Source organism: Miscanthus floridulus, chromosome 6 (genome assembly GCF_019320115.1).
Source record: "Miscanthus floridulus cultivar M001 chromosome 6, ASM1932011v1, whole genome shotgun sequence".
Taxonomy (NCBI): Eukaryota; Viridiplantae; Streptophyta; class Magnoliopsida; order Poales; family Poaceae; genus Miscanthus; species Miscanthus floridulus.
In genome coordinates, this window is record NC_089585.1 from 42,631,794 (window position 1) to 42,655,114 (window position 23,321).

Sequence of the window (23,321 nt, forward strand, 5' to 3'; positions counted from 1 at the left end):
GAGTATGTGATCGGTACTACAAAGTCTCACCTCATGCAATTCAACAACGGGCGTGTCTTAATCGACATAGGCAGAAAGAACCCGCTCACATGACCTCCATGTCTTATGGCTCTCACACACCGAGTCCGCTCGGTCTAGATTTATTACTTTACATGCTCATATCTCATGATCACATAAATAACCAGTCATATCAAAATCCCATGTAATTCTCACAGGTGATAGGTAATCACCTGACGTTTATTTGTCTAAGTATGACTAAGCATAACTAAGCAATTCTCAAATCGAAATGGGTAACCAGGTTGATATTGAAAAACAAGGTTGGTAATGCACCAATTAGGTTTTCACTCAACTCCTAATCACTTAATGCAATATTGAAAAGCAAAAGCGATATAATTTGTAAAACACAAGGTAGGTTTAAATGCATCTGGGGCTTACCTTGGTTAACGGAAAAGTCAGGTTTCGGAGACGTTCCATAATGACCCAAGGTCATCACTCAATCTAAAATTCAAACAAAAACCTAAATTATTAAGGTTCACTATTTACTTTTATGAATTAATTATTTAATTAAAAGATATGAAATAAATCAACTTTCTCCAAATGAGCTCAAAATTTTTATGAAGGCTTACCACATGATAAGTAAGTGGTAAAACAATTTTCATAATTTTTGGATAAATAATAAAGCCTAGAAAAATCATGGAAGCTCATTTATTAATTAAATAGAGCAATTTTTATCACATTCAAAATATACTGAAAATCAACATTTAATATTTTTCCTAAATAGTTTACATCACAGAGAGGTCACACAAAAATTTTCATAATTTTTGGAGCTCTAATTAATTCTATACAAAAATAACAAATCACAACACTATTCATTCAATTCTGATAAATAGAAAAATCCATTTTGAAATAACGGTCACTGACAGGGTGACCCCACCTGTCAGCGTCGTCCTCCTGCGCTCAACAGCGATGACCACGCTTTGACCGGCAATTTCTCGCCACCGGTGACATCAACGGCGACGGCGAGGGTACCAACATGATCACCACTATGAGGCGCACCTATTGGTGGCACTTATTGCACCAATTACAGCTTAAACCGAGCTCGACGCCGGCCATGGCGGACACGGCGGTGTGGCTGCGCTACGCCGGCGAAGGGAGGCTGGTAGCGGTTAAATAAAAGGCCTAGGAAGCATCAGGAGCTCACCCTAAACACTCACGAGCAGAAAGAAGGACTTGAGGAGCAACGGAGAAGCTCGTCGTCGGTCACAGCAATCACGGCGGCGCGAACAACGTCGGCAACAGTGCTCCGGTGGCTGCGGTGGACAAAATGATCAAGCAACAAGGCACAAAGCATCCTGGCAACATGGAGATGATGGAGCAACACTTCGCAAGGGCAGAGGCTAACCGTATAGCTATGGCCATGGTGAGGCGGGATCACCGGTGACGCTGCCGGCCGCGAGGAAGAAAAGCAATGAGCGATGCTTCCCGACGAAGTCAAGCTACAAGGGTGGTTCGGCTAGGTTCACAACTAACAGGTAGCTAAGACAAGCTTTGCCAAGGCTAGTATGCGCTATGGCGACGATGCGAGCTCGATGGAGCAACACGGTGGTGACGGGAAAAGTAGAGGAGAAGAAAGAGAAGAACGGTGACGACACAAGCTTTAAAGAGCGGCCAGGAAGCAAGGAGAAGCCACGCCGCGGCCTTCACACACCAGCGCAAAGCCGAACATAGCCACGAGCGCGCCTGGAACGCCGAAGAAGGTCACCGGCGGTGACAGCTGACCGCTGGTACTGTTCCCAACTAATTACCGAATTGCCACTCATCTAATTTCTCAAATTACTCCCAAATTTGTATGGTCACTCAAAAATCTCCAAAGATAAAAGTTGTTCCAAATTCAAAATTATACAACTTTGCTTTAATAACCATACCCAAATTCGGTCTACATTTTGAAATGCAAGTTTAAAATCAAAAGGGGACACTTTAAATACATTTCGCCTTTTCAAATTACTTCAAATTTTATATAAAAACTTTAAAAACTCCAAAAACCAACTTTGTACAACTTGACAAGATCTACACTTTTGCTTTAGGCTCAACCCCAAAATGTGCTCAAATTTTCTCAAGTTTATCATTTTTATCTTTAAGCTCTTTCTTAGAAGATTTGAGCTCCTTAAGTTTGGATGATATGGAATCATTTGTTTCTTTGAGCTCATCATTAGTCTTTTCTAATGTATCACACTTAGCTAAGAGTGAATCATTTTTAGCATCAAGTTTTTCATTTGTAGCTCTACTCTTTCTAATGATCTTTGTATATTTTCTTAGTATTTTGACAAGATCATCATATGTAGGTGAGTCATCATCATCGCTATCACTATCATCATCACTAGCATGTTCATCATCACTACTATCATCACTCTTAGTTACCTTGCGTTCACCTTTGGCCATAAGGCATAGGTGTGTAGAGGATGATGGCGATGGTGGTGGTGAAGATGCAAGATCAATAGCAATGGCGGCCACCTTTTCATCGTCACTCTCATCATCGGATGATCCACTTGATGAATCAATGTCCGTGAGCCAATCACCGACAATGTAGGCCTTGCCACTCTTCTTCTTCTTGTAGAAGTCCCTCTTTTTGCCATCTCTCTTCTTGTATGGCTTGTTCTTCTTCTTTTCATCTTCATCACTTGAATCATCTTTCTTGCCCTTGTTCTTGAACTTGTCTTTCTTGGGCTTTGTGCATTGATGAGCTAGATGGCCAAGTTCGCCACAATTGTAGCAATCCATCTCGGAGATTGGCTTTCTTCTTGAACTTGTGAAGAACTTCTTCTTCTTGCCATCAAACTTGATGCCACTCTTATTTAGCCTTTTTAGCATCTTGGTGGTCTTCTTCACCATGAGGGCAAGACTTTCTTCATCATCTTCATCACTTGAGCTCTCATACTCAAGTTTTGCTTTGCCCTTGTCTTGGCTAGCTTTGAATGCTAAGTCCTTCTCTTTCTTCTTTGTAGAGGATGAGCCGTCTTGTGGTGTGATGTGCATGTACATCTCATGAGCATTGATCTTTCCCAAGATTTGTGTCGGTGTAGCGGTGGAAAGATCACCTTGATGTAGCACGGTCACAATGTGCCCATATTTGTCAATGGGGAGGACACTCAAGATTCTTCTCACAACATCGGATGGTGACATTTGAGTAAGTCCAAGCCCATTGACTTCCTCTACAAGAACATTTAGTCGAGAATACATCTCATTAGCACTTTCTTTGGGAAACATCTCAAAAGAATTTAGCTTTTTAATCACAAGATGATAGCGTTCCTCACGCTCACTCTTGGTTCCCTCATGGAGCGCACAAACGTCCGACCATAGTGCATGGGCGTCTTTGTGGTTCCTTACACGATTGAACACCTCTTTGCAAAGGCCTCTAAAAATGGTGTTGCGAGCCTTTGCATTCCATTTTTCATAATTTACTTCATCGCCTTGAAGTTGGGCGGCATTCCTAGGTGCGGGGAACCCTTGGGAGGCGGCTCTAAGAATTCCAACATCTAGAGCTTCTAAGTATGCCTCCATGCGGATTTTCCAATATGGAAAATCATCTCCCTCAAAGATAGGAGGAGGACCATCCCCGTGAGACATCTTGCTCTAAGCGATTAAGCTTAAAAACGTGAGCACGAGGCTCTGATACCAATTGAAAGGATCAAGATGCCCAAGAGGGGGGGTGAATTGGGCTAATTCGAAATTCTCTTGCAATAAACAAATCCTACGGATAGCCCAATTAACCCCTTGTGCCTAGAAAAGTGTTTCTATCAAACTAATGCACAACGAACTCACCACCTATGTTCCAACCTTACTCAAGCAAGCAATTCTATGGATGTAAAACAAGTATTGAGTTGCTTAAAGTAAATACTCAAAGTAAGTGCTCAAAGTAAATAGGGAGAGAAAGGAACGCGGCGATGTTTTGCCGAGGTATCGAAGAGTCGCCACTCTCCACTAGTCCTCGTTGGAGCACCCGCGCAAGGGTGTAGCTCCCCCTTGATCCGCGCAAGGATCAAGTGCTCTTTACGGGTTGATTCTTCGACACTCCGTCGCGGCGAATCACCCAAAGCCGCTCACAACTTTGAGTTGGGTCACCCACAAGCTCCGCCGGGTGAACACCAAACTCCCAATCACCACCAAGCCGTCTAGGTGATGGCGATCACCAAGAGTAACAAGCACGAACTCTCACTTGACCACGCGAAGACTAATGAGACGATGGATGCACACTTGGCTACTCTTGATTTGCTAGTGAGGCTACTCTCTTGGATTCTCAAATCACAAACACCTCACTAGGAACTTGCTCTTCTTGGCACTCACAAACGTGTTTCTCAGCTGTTGGAATGAGCAAAAGTTGCTCCACTCACGAGTGGAGCTTCTATTTATAAGGCAGCCTGAAAAACTATCCGTTATGAGCTTCTGCGGGGTGACCGGACGCTCCGGTCGTGATGACCGGACGCTCCGGTCAGTTCTACCCGCGAACCAGTAATTAAAGAGTCGACCGGACGCTGGCAGGGTCCGGTCAGCACTGACCGGACGCGTCCGGTCGCATAAAACCCTTACTGGAACCTTACTGGACTCGACCGGACGCTGAACCCTCAGGGTCCGGTCGCACTGACCGGACGCGTCCGGTCACACTTTTCCAAGTCTGGACCCTTACTGGAGTCGACCGGACGCTAGCTCTCAGCGTCCGGTCACACGACCCTCCAGCGTCCGGTCACAACAGACTTAACCACCTCAGTCAAACAAACTGACCGGACCCTGCGGCCAGCGTCCGGTCGCACCGGAGCCAGCGTCCGGTCAGTGTTTGACCCTCCATTCACTTTCAACTCTCGATCATATGTGAATGAAGTTTGCTCCAAAGGATCTTAGGCATTCATAGGAGCTACCTAGAGCTAGTTTTAACAAGTGTGCACCACACCTAACTCACTAGACTCAACTAGGTCAAGCTACCCGTTCATACCCCCCTTCATAGTACGGCCAAAGGAAAAACAAAGTCCTAAACTACTCTAAGTGTCTCTCCAACTCCAATCGACACTTAGAACTAGTTATCCTTAACCTTGTCGTCCATCCTCTGAAAACCGAAACGATTTCCATCGTAGGGGCATGACAACCTCGATTGCCCAATCGATCTCCATTACCATGACCTAACTTAATTGCCTCTGCAAAACACACGTTAGTCATAGTAATCTTGTATTGACATTAATCACCGAAATCCAACTAGGGGCCTAGATGCTTTCACTCATAATAGAATAGCCAAGTTAAGGCTTACCAGAGTATGTGATCGGTACTACAAAGTCTCACCTCATGCAATTCAACAACGGGCGTGTCTTAATCGACATAGGCAGAAAGAACCCGCTCACATGACCTCCATGTCTTATGGCTCTCACACACCGAGTCCGCTCGGTCTAGATTTATTACTTTACATGCTCATATCTCATGATCACATAAATAACCAGTCATATCAAAATCCCATGTAATTCTCACAGGTGATAGGTAATCACCTGACGTTTATTTGTCTAAGTATGACTAAGCATAACTAAGCAATTCTCAAATCGAAATGGGTAACCAGGTTGATATTGAAAAACAAGGTTGGTAATGCACCAATTAGGTTTTCACTCAACTCCTAATCACTTAATGCAATATTGAAAAGCAAAAGCGATATAATTTGTAAAACACAAGGTAGGTTTAAATGCATCTGGGGCTTACCTTGGTTAACGGAAAAGTCAGGTTTCGGAGACGTTCCATAATGACCCAAGGTCATCACTCAATCTAAAATTCAAACAAAAACCTAAATTATTAAGGTTCACTATTTACTTTTATGAATTAATTATTTAATTAAAAGATATGAAATAAATCAACTTTCTCCAAATGAGCTCAAAATTTTTATGAAGGCTTACCACATGATAAGTAAGTGGTAAAACAATTTTCATAATTTTTGGATAAATAATAAAGCCTAGAAAAATCATGGAAGCTCATTTATTAATTAAATAGAGCAATTTTTATCACATTCAAAATATACTGAAAATCAACATTTAATATTTTTCCTAAATAGTTTACATCACAGAGAGGTCACACAAAAATTTTCATAATTTTTGGAGCTCTAATTAATTCTATACAAAAATAACAAATCACAACACTATTCATTCAATTCTGATAAATAGAAAAATCCATTTTGAAATAACGGTCACTGACAGGGTGACCCCACCTGTCAGCGTCGTCCTCCTGCGCTCAACAGCGATGACCACGCTTTGACCGGCAATTTCTCGCCACCGGTGACATCAACGGCGACGGCGAGGGTACCAACATGATCACCACTATGAGGCGCACCTATTGGTGGCACTTATTGCACCAATTACAGCTTAAACCGAGCTCGACGCCGGCCATGGCGGACACGGCGGTGTGGCTGCGCTACGCCGGCGAAGGGAGGCTGGTAGCGGTTAAATAAAAGGCCTAGGAAGCATCAGGAGCTCACCCTAAACACTCACGAGCAGAAAGAAGGACTTGAGGAGCAACGGAGAAGCTCGTCGTCGGTCACAGCAATCACGGCGGCGCGAACAACGTCGGCAACAGTGCTCCGGTGGCTGCGGTGGACAAAATGATCAAGCAACAAGGCACAAAGCATCCTGGCAACATGGAGATGATGGAGCAACACTTCGCAAGGGCAGAGGCTAACCGTATAGCTATGGCCATGGTGAGGCGGGATCACCGGTGACGCTGCCGGCCGCGAGGAAGAAAAGCAATGAGCGATGCTTCCCGACGAAGTCAAGCTACAAGGGTGGTTCGGCTAGGTTCACAACTAACAGGTAGCTAAGACAAGCTTTGCCAAGGCTAGTATGCGCTATGGCGACGATGCGAGCTCGATGGAGCAACACGGTGGTGACGGGAAAAGTAGAGGAGAAGAAAAGAGAAGAACGGTGACGACACAAGCTTTAAAGAGCGGCCAGGAAGCAAGGAGAAGCCACGCCGCGGCCTTCACACACCAGCGCAAAGCCGAACATAGCCACGAGCGCGCCTGGAACGCCGAAGAAGGTCACCGGCGGTGACAGCTGACCGCTGGTACTGTTCCAACTAATTACCGAATTGCCACTCATCTAATTTCTCAAATTACTCCCAAATTTGTATGGTCACTCAAAAATCTCCAAAGATAAAAGTTGTTCCAAATTCAAAATTATACAACTTTGCTTTAATAACCATACCCAAATTCGGTCTACATTTTGAAATGCAAGTTTAAAATCAAAAGGGGACACTTTAAATACATTTCGCCTTTTCAAATTACTTCAAATTTTATATAAAAACTTTAAAAACTCCAAAAACCAACTTTGTACAACTTGACAAGATCTACACTTTTGCTTTTAGGCTCAACCCCAAAATGTGCTCAAATTTTGAATTAGGTTTTTAGGGTAGAATTTAAACGCTGAAAATTAGGGTTTTTGGAAATTCCAACTCAATACAAAGATTTTGAACTTGATTCAAACCATACAAGTCAACACATATGACCTAAAAGTAAACTTTTTTAGTGGATGCATACCAAAATTTTCACTAACACATGAATGATGTGCAATGCATATGATGACATGGCATGTTTGAGTATTTAAAACACCCGAGGTGTTACAATCCTTCCCCCTAAAAGAAATCTCATCCCGAGATTTAAAGTCCAAGGGTAAGTAATGGAAAAGGAAATGTGTCAATCCAAAAACATTCAAAACCTATTCATAAAATAGCTAAGGTCGTTTTACAAAACATGGTTCATAACAACAGAGCACAACTAACATTATCCTACATTGACGCAAGAAACTCTAGAAATTGTTCTTGCAGGTAATCTTTGGATTCCCAGGTAGCTTCTTCTTCGGAATGTTGATTCCATTATATCTTGTAGAATTTGATTGTCCTCCTTTGAGTGACACAGTCTTTCTGATCCATAACTCGGATAGGATATTCGGAATAGGTCAAATCAGGTTCAAGTTCCACTCCTTCAACCTCAATATTCTGCTCAGGCACTCGAAGACACTTATTTAATTGAGAAACATGGAACACATCATGTACAACTAAGAGATGTTCTGGTAACTTCAAGCGATATGCCACCTTTCCATACCTCTCTAAAATTTGAGATGGTCCAATATAATGAGGTGCCAACTTGCCTTTAACACCAAAATGGGTAACTCCCTTCATTGGTGATACCTTCAGATATACAAAATCTCCCTTGTTAAACACCAATGGTTTACGTCGTTTATCCACATAACTCTTTTGTCAGGACTGAGCTATCTTCAAATTACTTTGTATCTGCCTAACCTTCTCTTCTATTTCTTTCACAAGGTCAACTCCAAAGAACCATCTTTCCCCGGGTTCAGACCAATTTAGTGATGTTCTGCATCTACGACCATAAAGTGCTTCAAACAGAGCCATTCTAATGCTCTCTTGATAACTATTGTTGTATGAGAACTCAGCCAAAGGCAAACATTCATCCCACTTATTGGAATAGTTAAGGACACAACACCTTAACATATCTTCAAGTACTTGATTTACCATTTCAGTCTGACCATCAGTCTGTGGATGATAAGCTGTACTATATAGGAGTTTGGTACCCAACGAAGCATGCAATTGTTTCCAAAAGTTGGAGACAAACTATGTACCCCTATCTGACACTATGGTCTTTGGTACTCCATGTAGGCTCATGATTCGTGCTAAATACATCTTGGCATATTGGATAGTGGGATATATACTCTTGACTAGAAGAAAATGTGCTGACTTAGTTAGTCGATCTATAATAACCCATATTAAGTCAAAGCCTTTTGATGTCTTGGGTAGACCAACTATAAAATCCATACTAATATCCTCCCACTTCCAAGCTAAAATAGGCAATGGTTGTAACTCTCCAGCAGACCTCAAATGTATAGCTTTTACCTTTTGACAAGTATCACACTTTGCTATATATCGAGCAATCTCTATCTTCATTTTGGTCCACCAAAATCTCTGTTTCAAGTCATGATACATTTTATTACTTCCAGGATGAATAGATAACCTGGTGGTATGTGCCTCTTCAAGAATTGACTGTCGCAACTCAGGAACCTTTGGTACCGCAAGGCGATCCTTGAACCATAACACATCTGCATCATCTATTCTAAAGCATGTCGCTTTTCCAATTCTGACTCTTTTGATATGAACTATACCCTTGTTTTCTTTTTGAGTGGCAATAATTTGATCTCGAATAGTTGATTCAACAATTATATTGGTCAAACTACCTTCTTGAATTACCTCTATATTCAACTTTTCCATCTCTTGACATAAAGTCAGATCCATTGTTTTTACTGCCAGACAATTGCAATGACTCTTACGACTGAGGGCATCTGCAACCACATTTGCCTTACCAGGATGGTAATGCACCTCCAAGTCATAATATTTAATCAATTCTAACCATCTTCTTTGTTGCATGTTCAATTCTGATTGAGTAAAGATATACTTTAAACTTTTGTGATCTGTATAAATATGGCATGTATTACCAAGTAGGTAATGTTGCCAAATCTTCAAAGCATGGACAACTGCTGCTAACTCTAGATTATGAGTTGGATAATGTTATTCATGTTGCTTAAGTTGTCTAGAAGCATCACAATAAACATCAAACGGCTTCTCAATATCTGGCTGTGCTAACACTGGTGTAGTGGTTAATAATTTCTTCAAGGTCTAGAAAGCTTCTTCACAATCAGGTGACCAGACAAACTTGGCTTGATTCTTCAACAACCCAGTGATGGACTTGGATATCCTAGAGAAATCTAGAATAAAGCGATGGTAATAACCCGCCATACCCAGAAAACTCTAAACCTGATGAACAGTGGTTGGTGGTTTCCAATCTAGTACATCCTTAACTTTGCTTGGATCTACAGCAACTCCTTCAGCTGACAAGACATGTCCTAAAAATTGTACTTCCTTTAGCCAAAAGTCACACTTACTGAACTTGGCATATAACTGATGTTCTCTTAAGCGTGTTAGAACAATTCTGAGATGTTCCACATGTTCTTTCTTATTCTTGGAATATACTAAGATGTCATCAATAAACACCACTACAAACTTGTCTAGCTCAGGCATGAATACTGAATTCATCAGATACATGAAATGAGCTGGGCCATTCATCAAACTAAAAGACATTACTAGGTATTCATATAATCCATATCTGGTGGTAAATGCTATTTTGGGAATATCCTTAGGCTTAATTTTGATTTGATGGTAACCTGACCTCAAATCAATCTTGGAGAAAACTTTGGCTCTAGCCAACTGATCAAAAAGTAAATCTATCCGAGGTAAGGGATATTTATTCTTAATGGTCACTTCATTCAATGGACGATAGTCAACACATAACCTTAGGGTCTCATCTTTCTTCTTCATAAAAATTGTAGGACATCCCCAAGGTGATGAACTAGGTTGGATAAACTCTTTATCAATCAATTCTTGCAACTGAGTCTTCAATTCAGCTAATTCCTTGGGAGGCATCCTATAAGCTCTTCGAGAGATTGGAGCTGTTCTAGGCTTTAGATCTATGTTAAACTGAACATCCCTATTAGGTGGTAGACTAGGTAAATCTTCAGGAAAAACCTCTAGAAATTCACAAACTACCGGGATATCTCTAATCTCCTTGACAGAAGTTGCACATACTTTTTCCACTGATCTCCTTAAGGTTGGAAGTTGGATAAGAAGCTGAGAATTACTATCTGATAAACTCAACCTTATAGTCCTATTCAAAGCATCTATAATAGCCTTATGTTGATACATCCAATTCATTCCCAAGATCACATCTATATCCTGATCCTTGAGAATAATCATGGTAGTGGGAAAAATATGCCCACCCAGGTTTATGGGTACCTGGTATACCATTTCCTTAGTATACAGACATCCCTCGGGCGACTGTATAAAGAAATTTTCCTTTGTTGCCCCAATTGGAACTTCATGCTTTATGACAAAGGTTCTATTGATGAATGTATGAGATGCACCAGAATCAAAAAGCATAACTGCAAGATGATCGGCGATAGGAAACATACCCAGCATCACAGGCTCCCCTTCTGGAATCTCCTCGGCCTGAATATAGAAAACTTGCCCTGTCTTCTTTTCATCTTTGCCCTTCTGAGCATTTTGGTTGTTGTTCTTGTTCTAGGCTTGACCCTATTGTTGATTTCTAGGAGCCTTCTGAAAATTTGGATTATACTGCTTAGGATATGGACATTCCCTAGAGAAATGACTAGACTTCCCACAATTGAAACATGGGTAATTGTGGCCTTAGGGCGTTGGAGCATGAACACCAGGAACATTTGACTGTTGAGAGTTCTGGTTAGTTGTAGTAGGACTGACATTTTGTCATTGACCGACTTGGAACTATGGCGGATGATAAGGAGGACGATAGTGATTCACTGGATGATATATTATCTTCTGCCTCTTTTGATTACCACCGAAAGATCTAGATGGCACACTCTTTTTCTTCTTAATCTCCTTATGTTGCTGATATTTCTCCTCCAAAGCAATAGCAATGTTGACTGCCTCATGATATGTGACATTAGTGCAGGTAGTCATCATTGTCTGAAGTTTGGTATTTAGACCCCGCATGAACCACTTCTTCTTCTTGACATCTGTGTTAACATGCTCAGGTGCGTATTGTGAAAGGTGATTGAACTTGCCCACATACTGCATAACTGTTTGATCACCTTGCTTCAAAGTAAGAAACTCATCAAGCTTCATGGCCATAACTCCCTCTAGAATATAATGGGCACAGAAAGCAGTGCGGAACTTGGCCCAAGTTAACTAAACACCGGCTGGTTGCATAGCCACAAGGTTTGCCCACCAAGCACCTGCTGCACCTCTAAGCTGTTGGGCAGCAAAAACATGCTTTTGAAACTCCGTGCATGGAATGAGGACAAACTTCTACTCCATGGTACGAAGCCAATCATCAGCTTCAAGTGGTTTGTCAGCCTTGGTAAACACTGGTGGTCGTGTATCTATGAAGTCAACATAGATAGCTTCTTGCCTTGGATAATTATGACCATAGTTCCCTTGCATCATATTCTGATTACTTTGAGCTAACTCCTAAAGCAATCGAGCATTATTGACAGTCACATTGACCAGTGCTGCAATAGCATTAGCCAAATTTGGTGGAACTGGTGGTGGATCAGGAATACCATCCTCATCTTGCGAAGAACCAGGATTAGTCAAACCCTGAGTACGAAGCATCTGTTCATGACAAACCAAACTTTACTCACAAGCCTTTATTGAACTATTAAAAGAGTTGACTACAAACACATTACACTGGTTACACTTATTTAAACACAAGTTCGAACTTAAGCAAAACTACCCAGCTAAACTAGAACTCAATATAATACATCTCTACTCTTCTCCTCAATCACCTCAAACCTCATGATCGATATCCATTCTAGAAACATTTCCGCCTTTATTATCACTTTCATCGACCATCACTACTTCTTCTGGATCTTCTTCTTCTTTCTCTTCAAGTTCATCATCATCTGCAATGATGACACTAGGTCCATTGCATCTGCCTAAGGTTCATGATTTGGATCCAAAAGATAGTTCAGCCTATGGACTTCTTCATGTAGATTGGTAGAATATTCTTCTAAGTATTCTACATAGAACTCTAACTCATGAGCTCGGGCTCTAGCTACATCTTCTCTATGCCAAGCCTCGTTTCTTCCTTCCACCATATGAACTAACATATGCTCATAGTTCTTATGAGCGGTGGTAAGACACCTCAATTGATCCTGTAGTTTGCCCACCTGGATGACTTCCAAGGCCCTATCTCTTGTAGCCTGTGCTAACTCTGCTAAAAGCCTCTGTATTTCTGCCAGGAGATCAGGCCTAAAGCTACTACTGCTAGCACCATCACTCCTAGGGGCAAGCTGGTGACAAGGAACTCCTTTGGGTCCAACGGACTTATGGGGTGTTATCTTGGTACAGGCCATACTATAGGAAGCAAAATTTCAACACAGTAAGACGATCTGATAACAGTCTCAAGAGCAGCAAGGATGGATTACACAACTCGACCCAGACTCACTACCCAACCCAGACTCAGAGGGAAAGTAAGTAACAAATGGATTAATCATGATGCATAAATCGTTCTTACGAACAAAAACATCAAAGCTCATAACAATAGTTGTTATCATATAGGGCATAATAAGATCACTACTCCACCACACAAAGCCTTTTTAATCAAATAAGGAATGGCGAGAATGAAGTAAGATAAGCCAGAAGCAATTTGGACCAAATTACATATTAAATTTATTTGTCCCAAATCGTTTTGAAGTTTTTGTAAAATAATACAACAAAAACTTTGTAATGATCGCTCTGATACTATTCTGTGGCAGAACCTCCTAAATTATAGGGCCCACATGCACCTGTTACTGTCCCATGACCTCTAACGACTATGCATATGTTCCCGGTAACTTAAGAAGACTGTCGGGTGTCCTCAGAGAACCCCGAATCATCCACGATTTCCGAGCAGGATCCCATTATAGAGTTATTGTAGTATTACAACATTTATTCAAATATCTACATCAGAGTAAAATAGTGGAAGTCTTACAATAACTTAGTTTACCAACCAGTTGTTTCAAACCTTACAAACTAAGTTCGATAATTATTACAAACCATAGTAGTGGAGTGACATTAGTAACATAATACAAACACACAATATAAGTATCCTACCCAAGGACCACACATTTACTTATCATCATCGATCTGAACAACAGTCATGCAGCACGGTCCAAAGCAGACCTACACATGAGACTCACCTGCAACAAGGGTCAACAAACTCTGAGTACAAAAGTACTCAGCAAGACTTAATTGAAGTAAAAACTGATAAGACTCAGGAATGCAGGCTAGGGATTTAAGGTATGGCTTTAGCAATAAACAAAGTTCTTTTGTGTAAAAGCTCTCTAACAAGATTCTTTTATTCAACATTTAAAACTTCATAAAAACCGTATATGAATCTACCATGACCCGTAATGAGATCATGAACTTCATATCAAACTCTTTCTCAAAACCAGCTCAAGTTTTAGTAATTAACAACGATGATGAATAGTGAGTTGAGTCTCCATAACCGAGGAGCAACGACGATTCAAACCGATTATAACTCAGCTGGGGATTCCCAACCACACGATATATGTAGGTCCCCGACCTACATATACCAACCTACCCTTAGATCCTCTAAAACAAGAATGGGTCCACGCCACCCGAGAATATAGTACTCCACCAATCCAGCCCATTGCCATGTGGGTACACGCTACTCTCGCCATCTCTCCACTCCCAGTGTGCGAGTAGCCATTCTCGTAATAGAATAGCCAAGTTAAGGCTTACCGGAGTATGTGATCGATACTACAAACTCTCATCTCATGCAATTCAACAACGGACATGTCTTAATCGACACAGGTGGAAAGAACCCGCTCACAAGACCTCCATGTCTTGTGGCTCTCACACACCGAGTCCGCTCGGTCTAGATTTATTACTTCACATGCTCATATCTCATGATCACATAAATAACCAGTCATATCAAAATCCCATGTAATTTTTATAGGTGATAGGTAATCACCTGACGTTTATTTGTCTAAGCATGACTAAGCATAACTAAGCAATTCTCGAATCAAAATGGGTAACCATGTTGATATTGAAAAACAAGGTTGGTAATGCACCAATTAGGTTTTCACTCAACTCCTAATCACTTAATGCAATATTGAAAAGCAAAAGCGATATAATTTGTAAAACACAAGGTAGGTTTAAATGCATCCGGGGCTTGCCTTGGTTAATAGAAAAGTCAATTTCTGGAGACGTTCCACAATTATCAAACCTGACCTCAACAGACGGATTAACCTCCTCCTCAACTTGATTGACTACCACATGCTCACTTTTGTTCACTACATGTAGTAACAATGCCATGTTTAATATGATGTGAGATATAAAACAAGATGCTTGATGATGGATGCAAAAATTAAAACTTGAATACAACTTTCCTTCGCGGTACAGTTGCAAACCAACAACTAACTAAACCATTTCGTAAATTCAAACACTTACTTTAAGTACCAAGAATTATTTTATACTAATGACCCAAGGTCATCACTCAATCCAAAATTCAAACAAAAACCTAAATTATTAAGGTTCACTATTTGCTTTTATGAATTAATTATTTAATTAAAAGATATGAAATAAATCAACTTTCTCCAAATGACCTCAAAATTTTTATGAAGGCTTATCACATGATAACTAAGTGGCAAAACAATTTTCATAATTTTTGGATAAATAATAAATCCTAGAAAAATCATGGAAGCTCATTTATTAATTAATTAGAGCAATTTTTATCACATTCAAAATTTACTGAAAATCAACATTTAATATTTTTCCTAAATAGTTTACATCACAGAGAGGTCACACAAAACTTTTCATAATTTTTGGAGCTCTAATTAATTCTATACAAAAATAACAAATCATAGCACTATTCATTCAATTCTGAAAAATAGAAAAATCCATTTTCAAATAACGGTCACTGACAGGGTGACCCCACCTGTCAACGTCGTCCTCCCGCGCTCAACAGCGACGACCACGCTTTGACCGGCGATTTCTCGCCGCCGGTGAGATCAACGGCGACGGCGAGGGTACCAACGTGATCACCACTACGAGACGCACCTATTGGTGGCACTAATTGCACCAATTATAGCTCAAACCGAGCTCGACGCCGGCCATGGCGGACACGGCAGTGCGGCTGCGCTACGCCAGTGAAGGAAGGTCGGTAGCGGTTAAATAAAAGGCCCAGGAAGCATCAGGAGCTCACCCCAAACACTCACGAGCAGAAAGAAGGACTGAAGGAGCAACGGAGAAGCTTGTCGTCGGTCACAGTAATCACGGCGGCGCGAACAACGTCGGCGATGGTGCTTCGGTGGCTGCGGTGGAAAAAATTGTCAAGCAACAAGGCACAAAGCATCCCGGCAACATGGAGAAGATGGAGCAACACTTCACAAGGGCAGAGGCTAACTGTATAGCTACGGCCACGGTGAAGCGGGATCACCGGTGACGCTGCCGGCCGCGAGGAAGAAAAGCAACGAGCGACGCTTCCCAGCGAAGTCAAGCTACAAGGGCGGTTCAGCTGGGTTCGCAACTAACAGGTGGAGCTGAGACAGGCTTTGCTAAGGCTAGTATGCGCTATGGCGACGGTGCGAGCTCGACGGAGCAGCACGGTGGCGACGGGAAAAGCAGAGGAGAAGAAAAGAGAAGAACGGCGATGGCACAAGCTTTAAAGAGCAGCTAGGAAGCAAGGAGTAGCCACGCCGCGGCTTTCACATGCCAGCGCGAAGCCAAATGTGGCCACGAGCGTGCCTGGAACGCCGAACAAGGTCGCCGGCGGTGACAGCTGCCCGCTGGTACTGTTCCAACTAATTACCGAATTTCCACTCATCTAATTTCTCAAATTACTCAAAAATTTGTATGGTAACTCAAAAATCTCCAAAAATAAAAGTTGTTCCAAATTCAAAATTCTACAACTTTTCTTTAATAACCATACCCAAATTCAGTCTACATTTTGAAATGCAAGTTTAAAATAAAAAGGGGACACTTTAAGTACATTTCGCCTTTTCAAATTACTTCAAATTTTATATAAAAACTTTGAAAACTCCAAAAACCAACTTTGTACAACTTGACAAGCTCTACACTTTTGCTTTTAGGCTCAACCCCAAAATATGCTCAGATTTTGAATTAGGTTTTCAGGGTAGAATTTAAACGCTGAAAATTAGGGTTTTCGGAAATTCCAACTCAATACAAAGATTTTGAACTTGATTCAAACCATACAAGTCAACACATATAACATAAAAGTAAACTTGTTTTAGTTGATGCATACCAAAATTTTCACTAACACATGAATGATGTGCAATGCATATGATGACATGACATATTTTAGTATTTAAAACACCCGAGGTGTTACAGTGGTGGAGGTCCTTGCACCACACTGAGTCCGGGACTCAGGAGTGGGGGCTTGGAGTCCAAGTTTGGATGGGAACCTGGACACCCGGGATAGGAGAGTGGTGGGTTAGTCCTACTTGTGCCTGGGGTACAAGCGGGGCGTGTGTTTTCAGGGCACCTAGCTGGGCACATTGATTCGCGAATCGCCGGGCGATCCGGTACGGCTTGTTTGTGGTTTAGCACCGTAGTAAGAACTAAAAGTGGAGAAAAGAGAAGAAATATAACTGATTGCTCAACCCTTCCTTGAAAGTAGAATAGGTGCTTGTATGGACTGACTAGATGATAACTTAATACGGCTAATAATAATAATACATAAATAAGGATTCACTATTAGTATTGCTTTCTGCTAAAGAAAACCAGCAAGCCATAAAGCTTATCATATTCCTTGGAGTCAGGAAATTATTCCCACTAGTCGGGTAAGTCTTGTGAGTACATTGTGTACTTAGGGTTTATTTACCCCTGTTGCAGGTGATGCTTGAAGAGTACCTTGTGTGGAGGATCCTTTTGGTGGGCTCAGACGGAATCCTCGCCCCTTAACGCTAGATGTCATTTTTAAATTCCGTTGTTATCATTCCGCACTCTGGTATTTGGTATTGTAATAATGTACTTTTTAAGAAACTCTAATGTATGAAATGTACTTGTGTTGTAACTCATTCTCATTATTGGATCCTTGGGAAAAATGTGGATCTTTCGGGTTCTCCCTCGGGTTGTGCCCGACGGACACTGCTCGCTGTAGCTTGCTTTCGGGGTGCTTAGTGTCTGGTGGAAGACGAGCGCCTCCGTAAGTATGCTATTTCGGGCGGTTCTGCCACAACTAGGTCCCTAATGCATATACAAGAATCATGTCACCTATAGTGGCACTCGATAACCACTTAGCCAAAGATTTTCCCTCTTTATAGTACGGCTATCGATCCTAAATCACTCACACCCTCTATGGTGTCTTAAGTGCAAACCAAAAATGGCTCCTAATATTATATCTTTGCCTTGAGCCCATTTTTGTTTTTCTCTTTCTTCTTTTCCAAAGCGAAGCACTTGATCATCTCTTTTGTGGCCATCACCTTCACCATGACCATCATCTAGCTCCACCACTTGGATTGGACTACCTTATCTAATTCACACACTTAGATCAAAGGTTAGTCCTAGGTTTCATCAATTATCCAAAACCAAGCTAAGGCTTTCACCACTGCTCCACCGAAGCTCCCACCCGTTCTCTCATGGCCACTGCTCTGCCACAGCTCCCGCCCATGCTCTCGCGGCCACATGTTTTTGGCGAAGGGAAGGGCCACATGTTAACATGAGAGACATGCATATGTGAGTGATCCAACTATTTGTAAGTGCAAGGAAGTTATGAGAGCTGAAGAATGCAACCCGGAATGTTGTCCTCAACCGAAGTCTTAGACGGTGCTATGCGGAGAGGAATCTAAAGGTGGAGGTGTTCTTTGTAATAAGGAATACTGTGTCCACTTTATTCAAGAAGTGAGCTATTTATAGTGCCAAAATTACAATTGGCACACCAAAATACCCCTACCGTATGGTTAGAGGGTTATTTAGACGGTTTTCAATAATTTAAGGTGTAGAATACCTGATTTTATAAGTGAGTGGATAAGTAGACAACCACCAATAATTCATGAGGTTAAGTATACTTTTTTCAAATAAATTTTTGTCCAATCACGTATCATCTCTCCCGTATCATTAATCTGTCCCATCTCTTTATATCTTTGTTTCCGTGTTGACATGGGTTTCTTGTCTAAGAAATCATTTCTCATCTTTTTTTTGTTTAGTTACAATGCCACATCACCATTTTACTTAGTTGCCACCTTATTAGAATATAGAAACTGTCTAGTTTCTAGGTTGAGAGTGGCCTTATAGCTATTCACACCACATCGCTATGGACAGAAAAATTGGTGTACCATTATCCGATTAAAGATAACATGTGCAAGACATCACATGTGCTTTTTACTTTTACTTATGCCAATTAAGCATCACAAGCTGGTAGCCCCCGCATAGAAATTATCAGTAATCCATACGTCATTGATGAGAGAACATTATTATCTGTTGATACATCCGACATTTCTTTTCACGATAAATCGTGACATTTCATTATGTTTTTTTTAATAGATCCTGAAGTGATCGAGGTGGCCTTTTCGTCCATCGAGTTTGGCCGAGAAGAAGCGCTTCATGAATTCCGCGTAGCCAACTGATTTGTACCGTGCTCCGCCGCCGCCTTTCTTCACCAGCTCCGGCAGAGGTTCCACAGTTATGCTACCGCGCGGCTGATGGAACATCGCCGCTGAGATGCGCTCTTTGTCCGGGTGCACCACGGCTCTGTGCTCAACGCTTCTGTACTTCCCGTTGCTTAGAATCTGTGAGTAGCAGTAACTCACGAGTCAGCAAGAAGTAATTGTAACTATACTCCTGCTAATCACAGATAACTGATCTTTTGGCATCAATACAGTATTGAAAACATATGGCCCTCGCTGAAATTTGTCTTATGCTAATACTTATGCTGATTTGTTGTGAGAGGAAAGCACTGTTCGTTCGCTGAAAAGTACTGCTGAAGTAGTGCCGCAAGCCAATGCATCAATACAGTATAAGGTTTATTTTTTGATGTATTCAAGAGTGCCACATCATTTAGAGTGCTTTAAGTTGATGAAAACACCAACCTCTGGTGTATAGTTTTATTTTATTGTTCCATAGGTAGGCTATAGAAATTAATTGCAATGCACAGGATTGGACACAAACAGAAGAAATAAAAGCATGTAGCCCAATGCTTGTTTTTTGTTTAAGTTTTAAAGTCTTGGAAACAATGTATACCTAATTTCATATTAGTTTCATCTTCCATCTAGATGAAACTACTCTTTGCCCTCACTCTTTTTACCCTTATGTGACATATTGTGAGTGAAACCCCAATTATAGTAAGAATAAGGCGCGCCTTTGGATTTATGATATCTAATTCTAATGGCTTGGATTAAACCATAAAGTCAATGTCTTATTTAGTTAATAAATAGTCAGACTAATAAATTAAGAAAAATAGCAATTTGAACTATGAAAAATAATAGTATGATCCGCAAACAAATTGAAAATAAGATACCGAATGAAATACCCATATAAATTATATTAGTAAATAGCTATATTCAAAATTGAATATTACGAAAATAAATAATAGTTTGATTTCCCTATGCTGAAAACACATAAATAAAAGTTGGTGTTTTACGATAAGTAAAGTTTTAAAAAGTCATCTCCCTCACTCATAAGGTTTACAAACTGCGGCATTGATTATATTGATCAAGATTATAATGGTGTAAAACTATCCAAGATATAGAAAAAAAGATCCAATACAAATGGAACAAATATGAAAAGACATAATAGCATAGAGAACTCAATTAGAGTTTGTGTTGATGAATACAACCAGGAGTCCAACATGAACGGAAAGAGGACAACTACAAAATAATCAAATAAATAAAAGTATTTAAAAAAAATTCATGTAAAAAACTCAGAAGTTAGAATAAAAAAAGTAACTACTATCCACAAAAGAATACAATTCTCGGATTTCGAAGAGTCAAACAACCTGACTTTTGACTAAATTTATATAAAAAAGGTACATGCATTTATGATACAAAATAAGTGTCATTAGATTAGTTATAGAATATATTTTCATAATAAATTTATCTAGAGACATAAATGTTAATACTATTTACTATAAATTTGGTTAAACTTGACCTCGATTTACTGGCATGGATATCATAATTGTATTCTTTTAGAGGCGGAATGAGTACCAAGAATGTCTCCGTGGGGCACTTTGCTAGTTTACTCCTTCCTCTATAAGGCGCACATGCATATCAAGATGGAAACTTTAAAAAAAATCAATAAATTGGCTAACAATTTGGAACTATTATAATACAAACTTTATACAGTAGATTTGTGATCAAATATACTATTCAATTACTATAAGTTCATAAATATAAACAATGTAATATAAAATAAATAAATAAAGTGTATTTGAGAGACGATGGGTCTTATACAAAAGAAAATGGAGGTAGTACTTATTAGAGGGAGTACAGAGTAGCAAGCACGCTAGTACCTCCCATTTATTTATTCTTGTTACTTGAAATCGAAGAGATCTTCGACGCACGCTATTGACTATTACTTATTTTTTTCTAAGCATATACTATAAATAAAGAATACTAGAATTATAAAAATCATATCAAAACATTTGTCACGGTGAATATCCTAGGCGGCGGCGTTTGGCCTAAGACCTGAAGCTGAACAAATCTTTGATTCAGCCGAAACAGACAACAAAGCTAAAGTTTTTATACTTGCCTCGATGATGTCACCGATGCTGACAATGAGTGCGCCGTGGAGAGGTTCAACGGCGTGCCATTTGCCATCGTCCCTCCTGATTTGCAGGCCCTGCACGTCGTTGACGTGGAGAAGCAGCGTCACGGCGCAGGCGTCCGTGTGCGGCGACAGGCCGATCACCTTGTCGGCCTGCCGGCACGGTGGGTAGTACGTCATCTTCATGGTCTGCGGCTGGCCGGCGAACATCTCCTGTAGGCGCTCCGGCTCCACGCCCATGTCCGCGGCCATGAACCGCAGCAGGCACGACACCACCTTCGCCGCCTCTGCCGAGTACCGATCCACGGAGGTCCTGCACGGACTCGGAAGCTCCAAAGTTACTAAAAACAGAGTGGGCTCGGCCGGCGGGCGGCGAACATCATGAGTTCGATTCGTTGCAACCTGAACGACGGAGGGTGGACGGGCCAGAACCTCATGTCCCGAGACTCGACGGGGCGGAGCATGAGGTACATCATGTCCGACCAGTCCAGCTTCTGAGCCTCGGAGAAGACGAAGACATGGCCGTAGCCCTCCAGGCCGTCTGGTAGCTGCGCGTACACCTTCTTGGCCTCGAGCGGCAGCCTGAAGAACTCGGTTATGTCTCGTTGGACATCCAGGATCACATCGTCCGGCACCCCGTGGTTGACGAGCTGCATGCCGATCTATCAGTGACGCCGACGACAACACCTACCGTTTGCATAGCAAGAAGTTAACACATGACGACACACTTGTATTCTCGTACCTGAAAGAAACCTTGCTGGCAGGCTGACCCGAGGTTTGCGAGCTCCTCCTGCGACGACCTCGGGTCGAGCAGCCTGCCGAGATCCACGACCGGGAGAGCGCAGCCGGCGACGACCACATCGGCGCTGGTCTCCTCCGTCCTGACATACCGTGCGGGCACCAGCTCGCCTGATTGGTTCCAAGTCTGCGAGAGAGCCTGCACGTTGGGAACCTGCAGATGCCCTCCGGCGGTTTTCGCGTGCGCCATGGATAGTGTTGATTCCTCTTCTTCCTGCTGTAAACTTGTCTCACATGCACTGTATAATAATATAGAGTAATCTCTCTCTCAATTATTTCTCCTACACAGGAGAGAGGAGTAAAAAGAATTAATTATAAATCCTAGTCAGTCAAAGAAAGATAAGAAAAAGGCTCATTTGTGTGGGTCAATCACGCAAGACGCTATAATAAATGATCTATGTGTAAAGACCGCCATCTTATTTCCCCTAGACTAGAGATTGGGCACCTGCACTGCAGATGCCATCCAGCTTCCCTAAAATAGTAGGATGCTGTTAACACCAGAGGAAGGGAAATCGGAAGAATCAGAGTAGGCAAGGGAAAGCAGAGCAGAGGCGAGGACGGACGAGTTCTTAGCGTTGAATAGGATAGAATCTTAGCTGTAGATCCAGCGGGTACATCTTACTGTAAATATGATGAAGACACCCTAGAACTTTGAACTACTAGATCTAGAGGGAGAGGAAGGGATGGAAATGGCTGACCGTCTGTGCCCTTGGAGGATTATCCGCTCGCGTCCGCCATGGAGTCAGTGAAGTCTGCGCACGGATAACGACATTTGGGGAAGAGGCGTCGACGTCGGTGGAACGAGGCGGCGCGGCTGGTGGCTTCTCGTCACTGGCTGCGCCCCCTCTAGATCGGATTAGGGATTTCGGTGGGGAGCTCGTCTCAGGCGAACCTCGTACTCAGAGCCGCCGGTCCCCACCTCTATTTATTGCGCAGTGTGACAGGGGCCCTCCAGCCATAGTGGGCTAGGCGCCCCTGATCAGGACGTAGATTAAAGGCCCAATTGGGCCGTTGGGCCCAGTTTGAGATTAGAGATCAATTTAACAATCTCCCCCTTGATCTCCTACCATCTTTCAATTTCATATAATTTACTTTTGTTCATTCCATTACAGATTAGCGCATAGAGCATGTTTCGTCGTCACGGTCAATTGTCGATAGATTTAACAACTACAATACAC

The 23,321-nt window shown here is 41.7% G+C and overlaps 1 protein-coding gene across 1 annotated transcript; it reads right to left on the minus strand.

Moving 5' to 3' along the window:
• Positions 1-18,957: 18,957 nt before the first annotated feature.
• On the minus strand, positions 18,958-22,574 carry LOC136458154 (2-oxoglutarate-dependent dioxygenase 11-like). The gene is made up of 4 exons (XM_066458142.1): positions 22,088-22,574; positions 21,748-21,995; positions 21,331-21,658; positions 18,958-19,373 (listed from the first exon to the last, which is right to left on the minus strand). Exons 1-4 carry the CDS (start codon positions 22,331-22,333, stop codon positions 19,122-19,124), a joined length of 1,074 nt encoding a protein of 357 aa, XP_066314239.1. The 5' UTR covers positions 22,334-22,574; the 3' UTR covers positions 18,958-19,121.
• Between the last annotated feature and the right edge of the window lie 747 nt (positions 22,575-23,321).

Excerpts from the sequence above, each read along its gene's own strand:
- LOC136458154 (XM_066458142.1), bottom strand. The coding sequence starts at position 22,333 with ATGGCGCACGCGAAAACCGCCGGAGGGCATCTGCAGGTTCCCAACGTG. Across the intron at positions 21,996-22,087 it reads GCCAGCAAGGTTTCTTTCAG|CTCGTCAACCACGGGGTGCC; the intron begins GTACGAGAATAC and ends ATCGGCATGCAG. Across the intron at positions 19,374-21,330 it reads GCATCGGTGACATCATCGAG|ATTCTAAGCAACGGGAAGTA; the intron begins GCAAGTATAAAA and ends TGCTACTCACAG.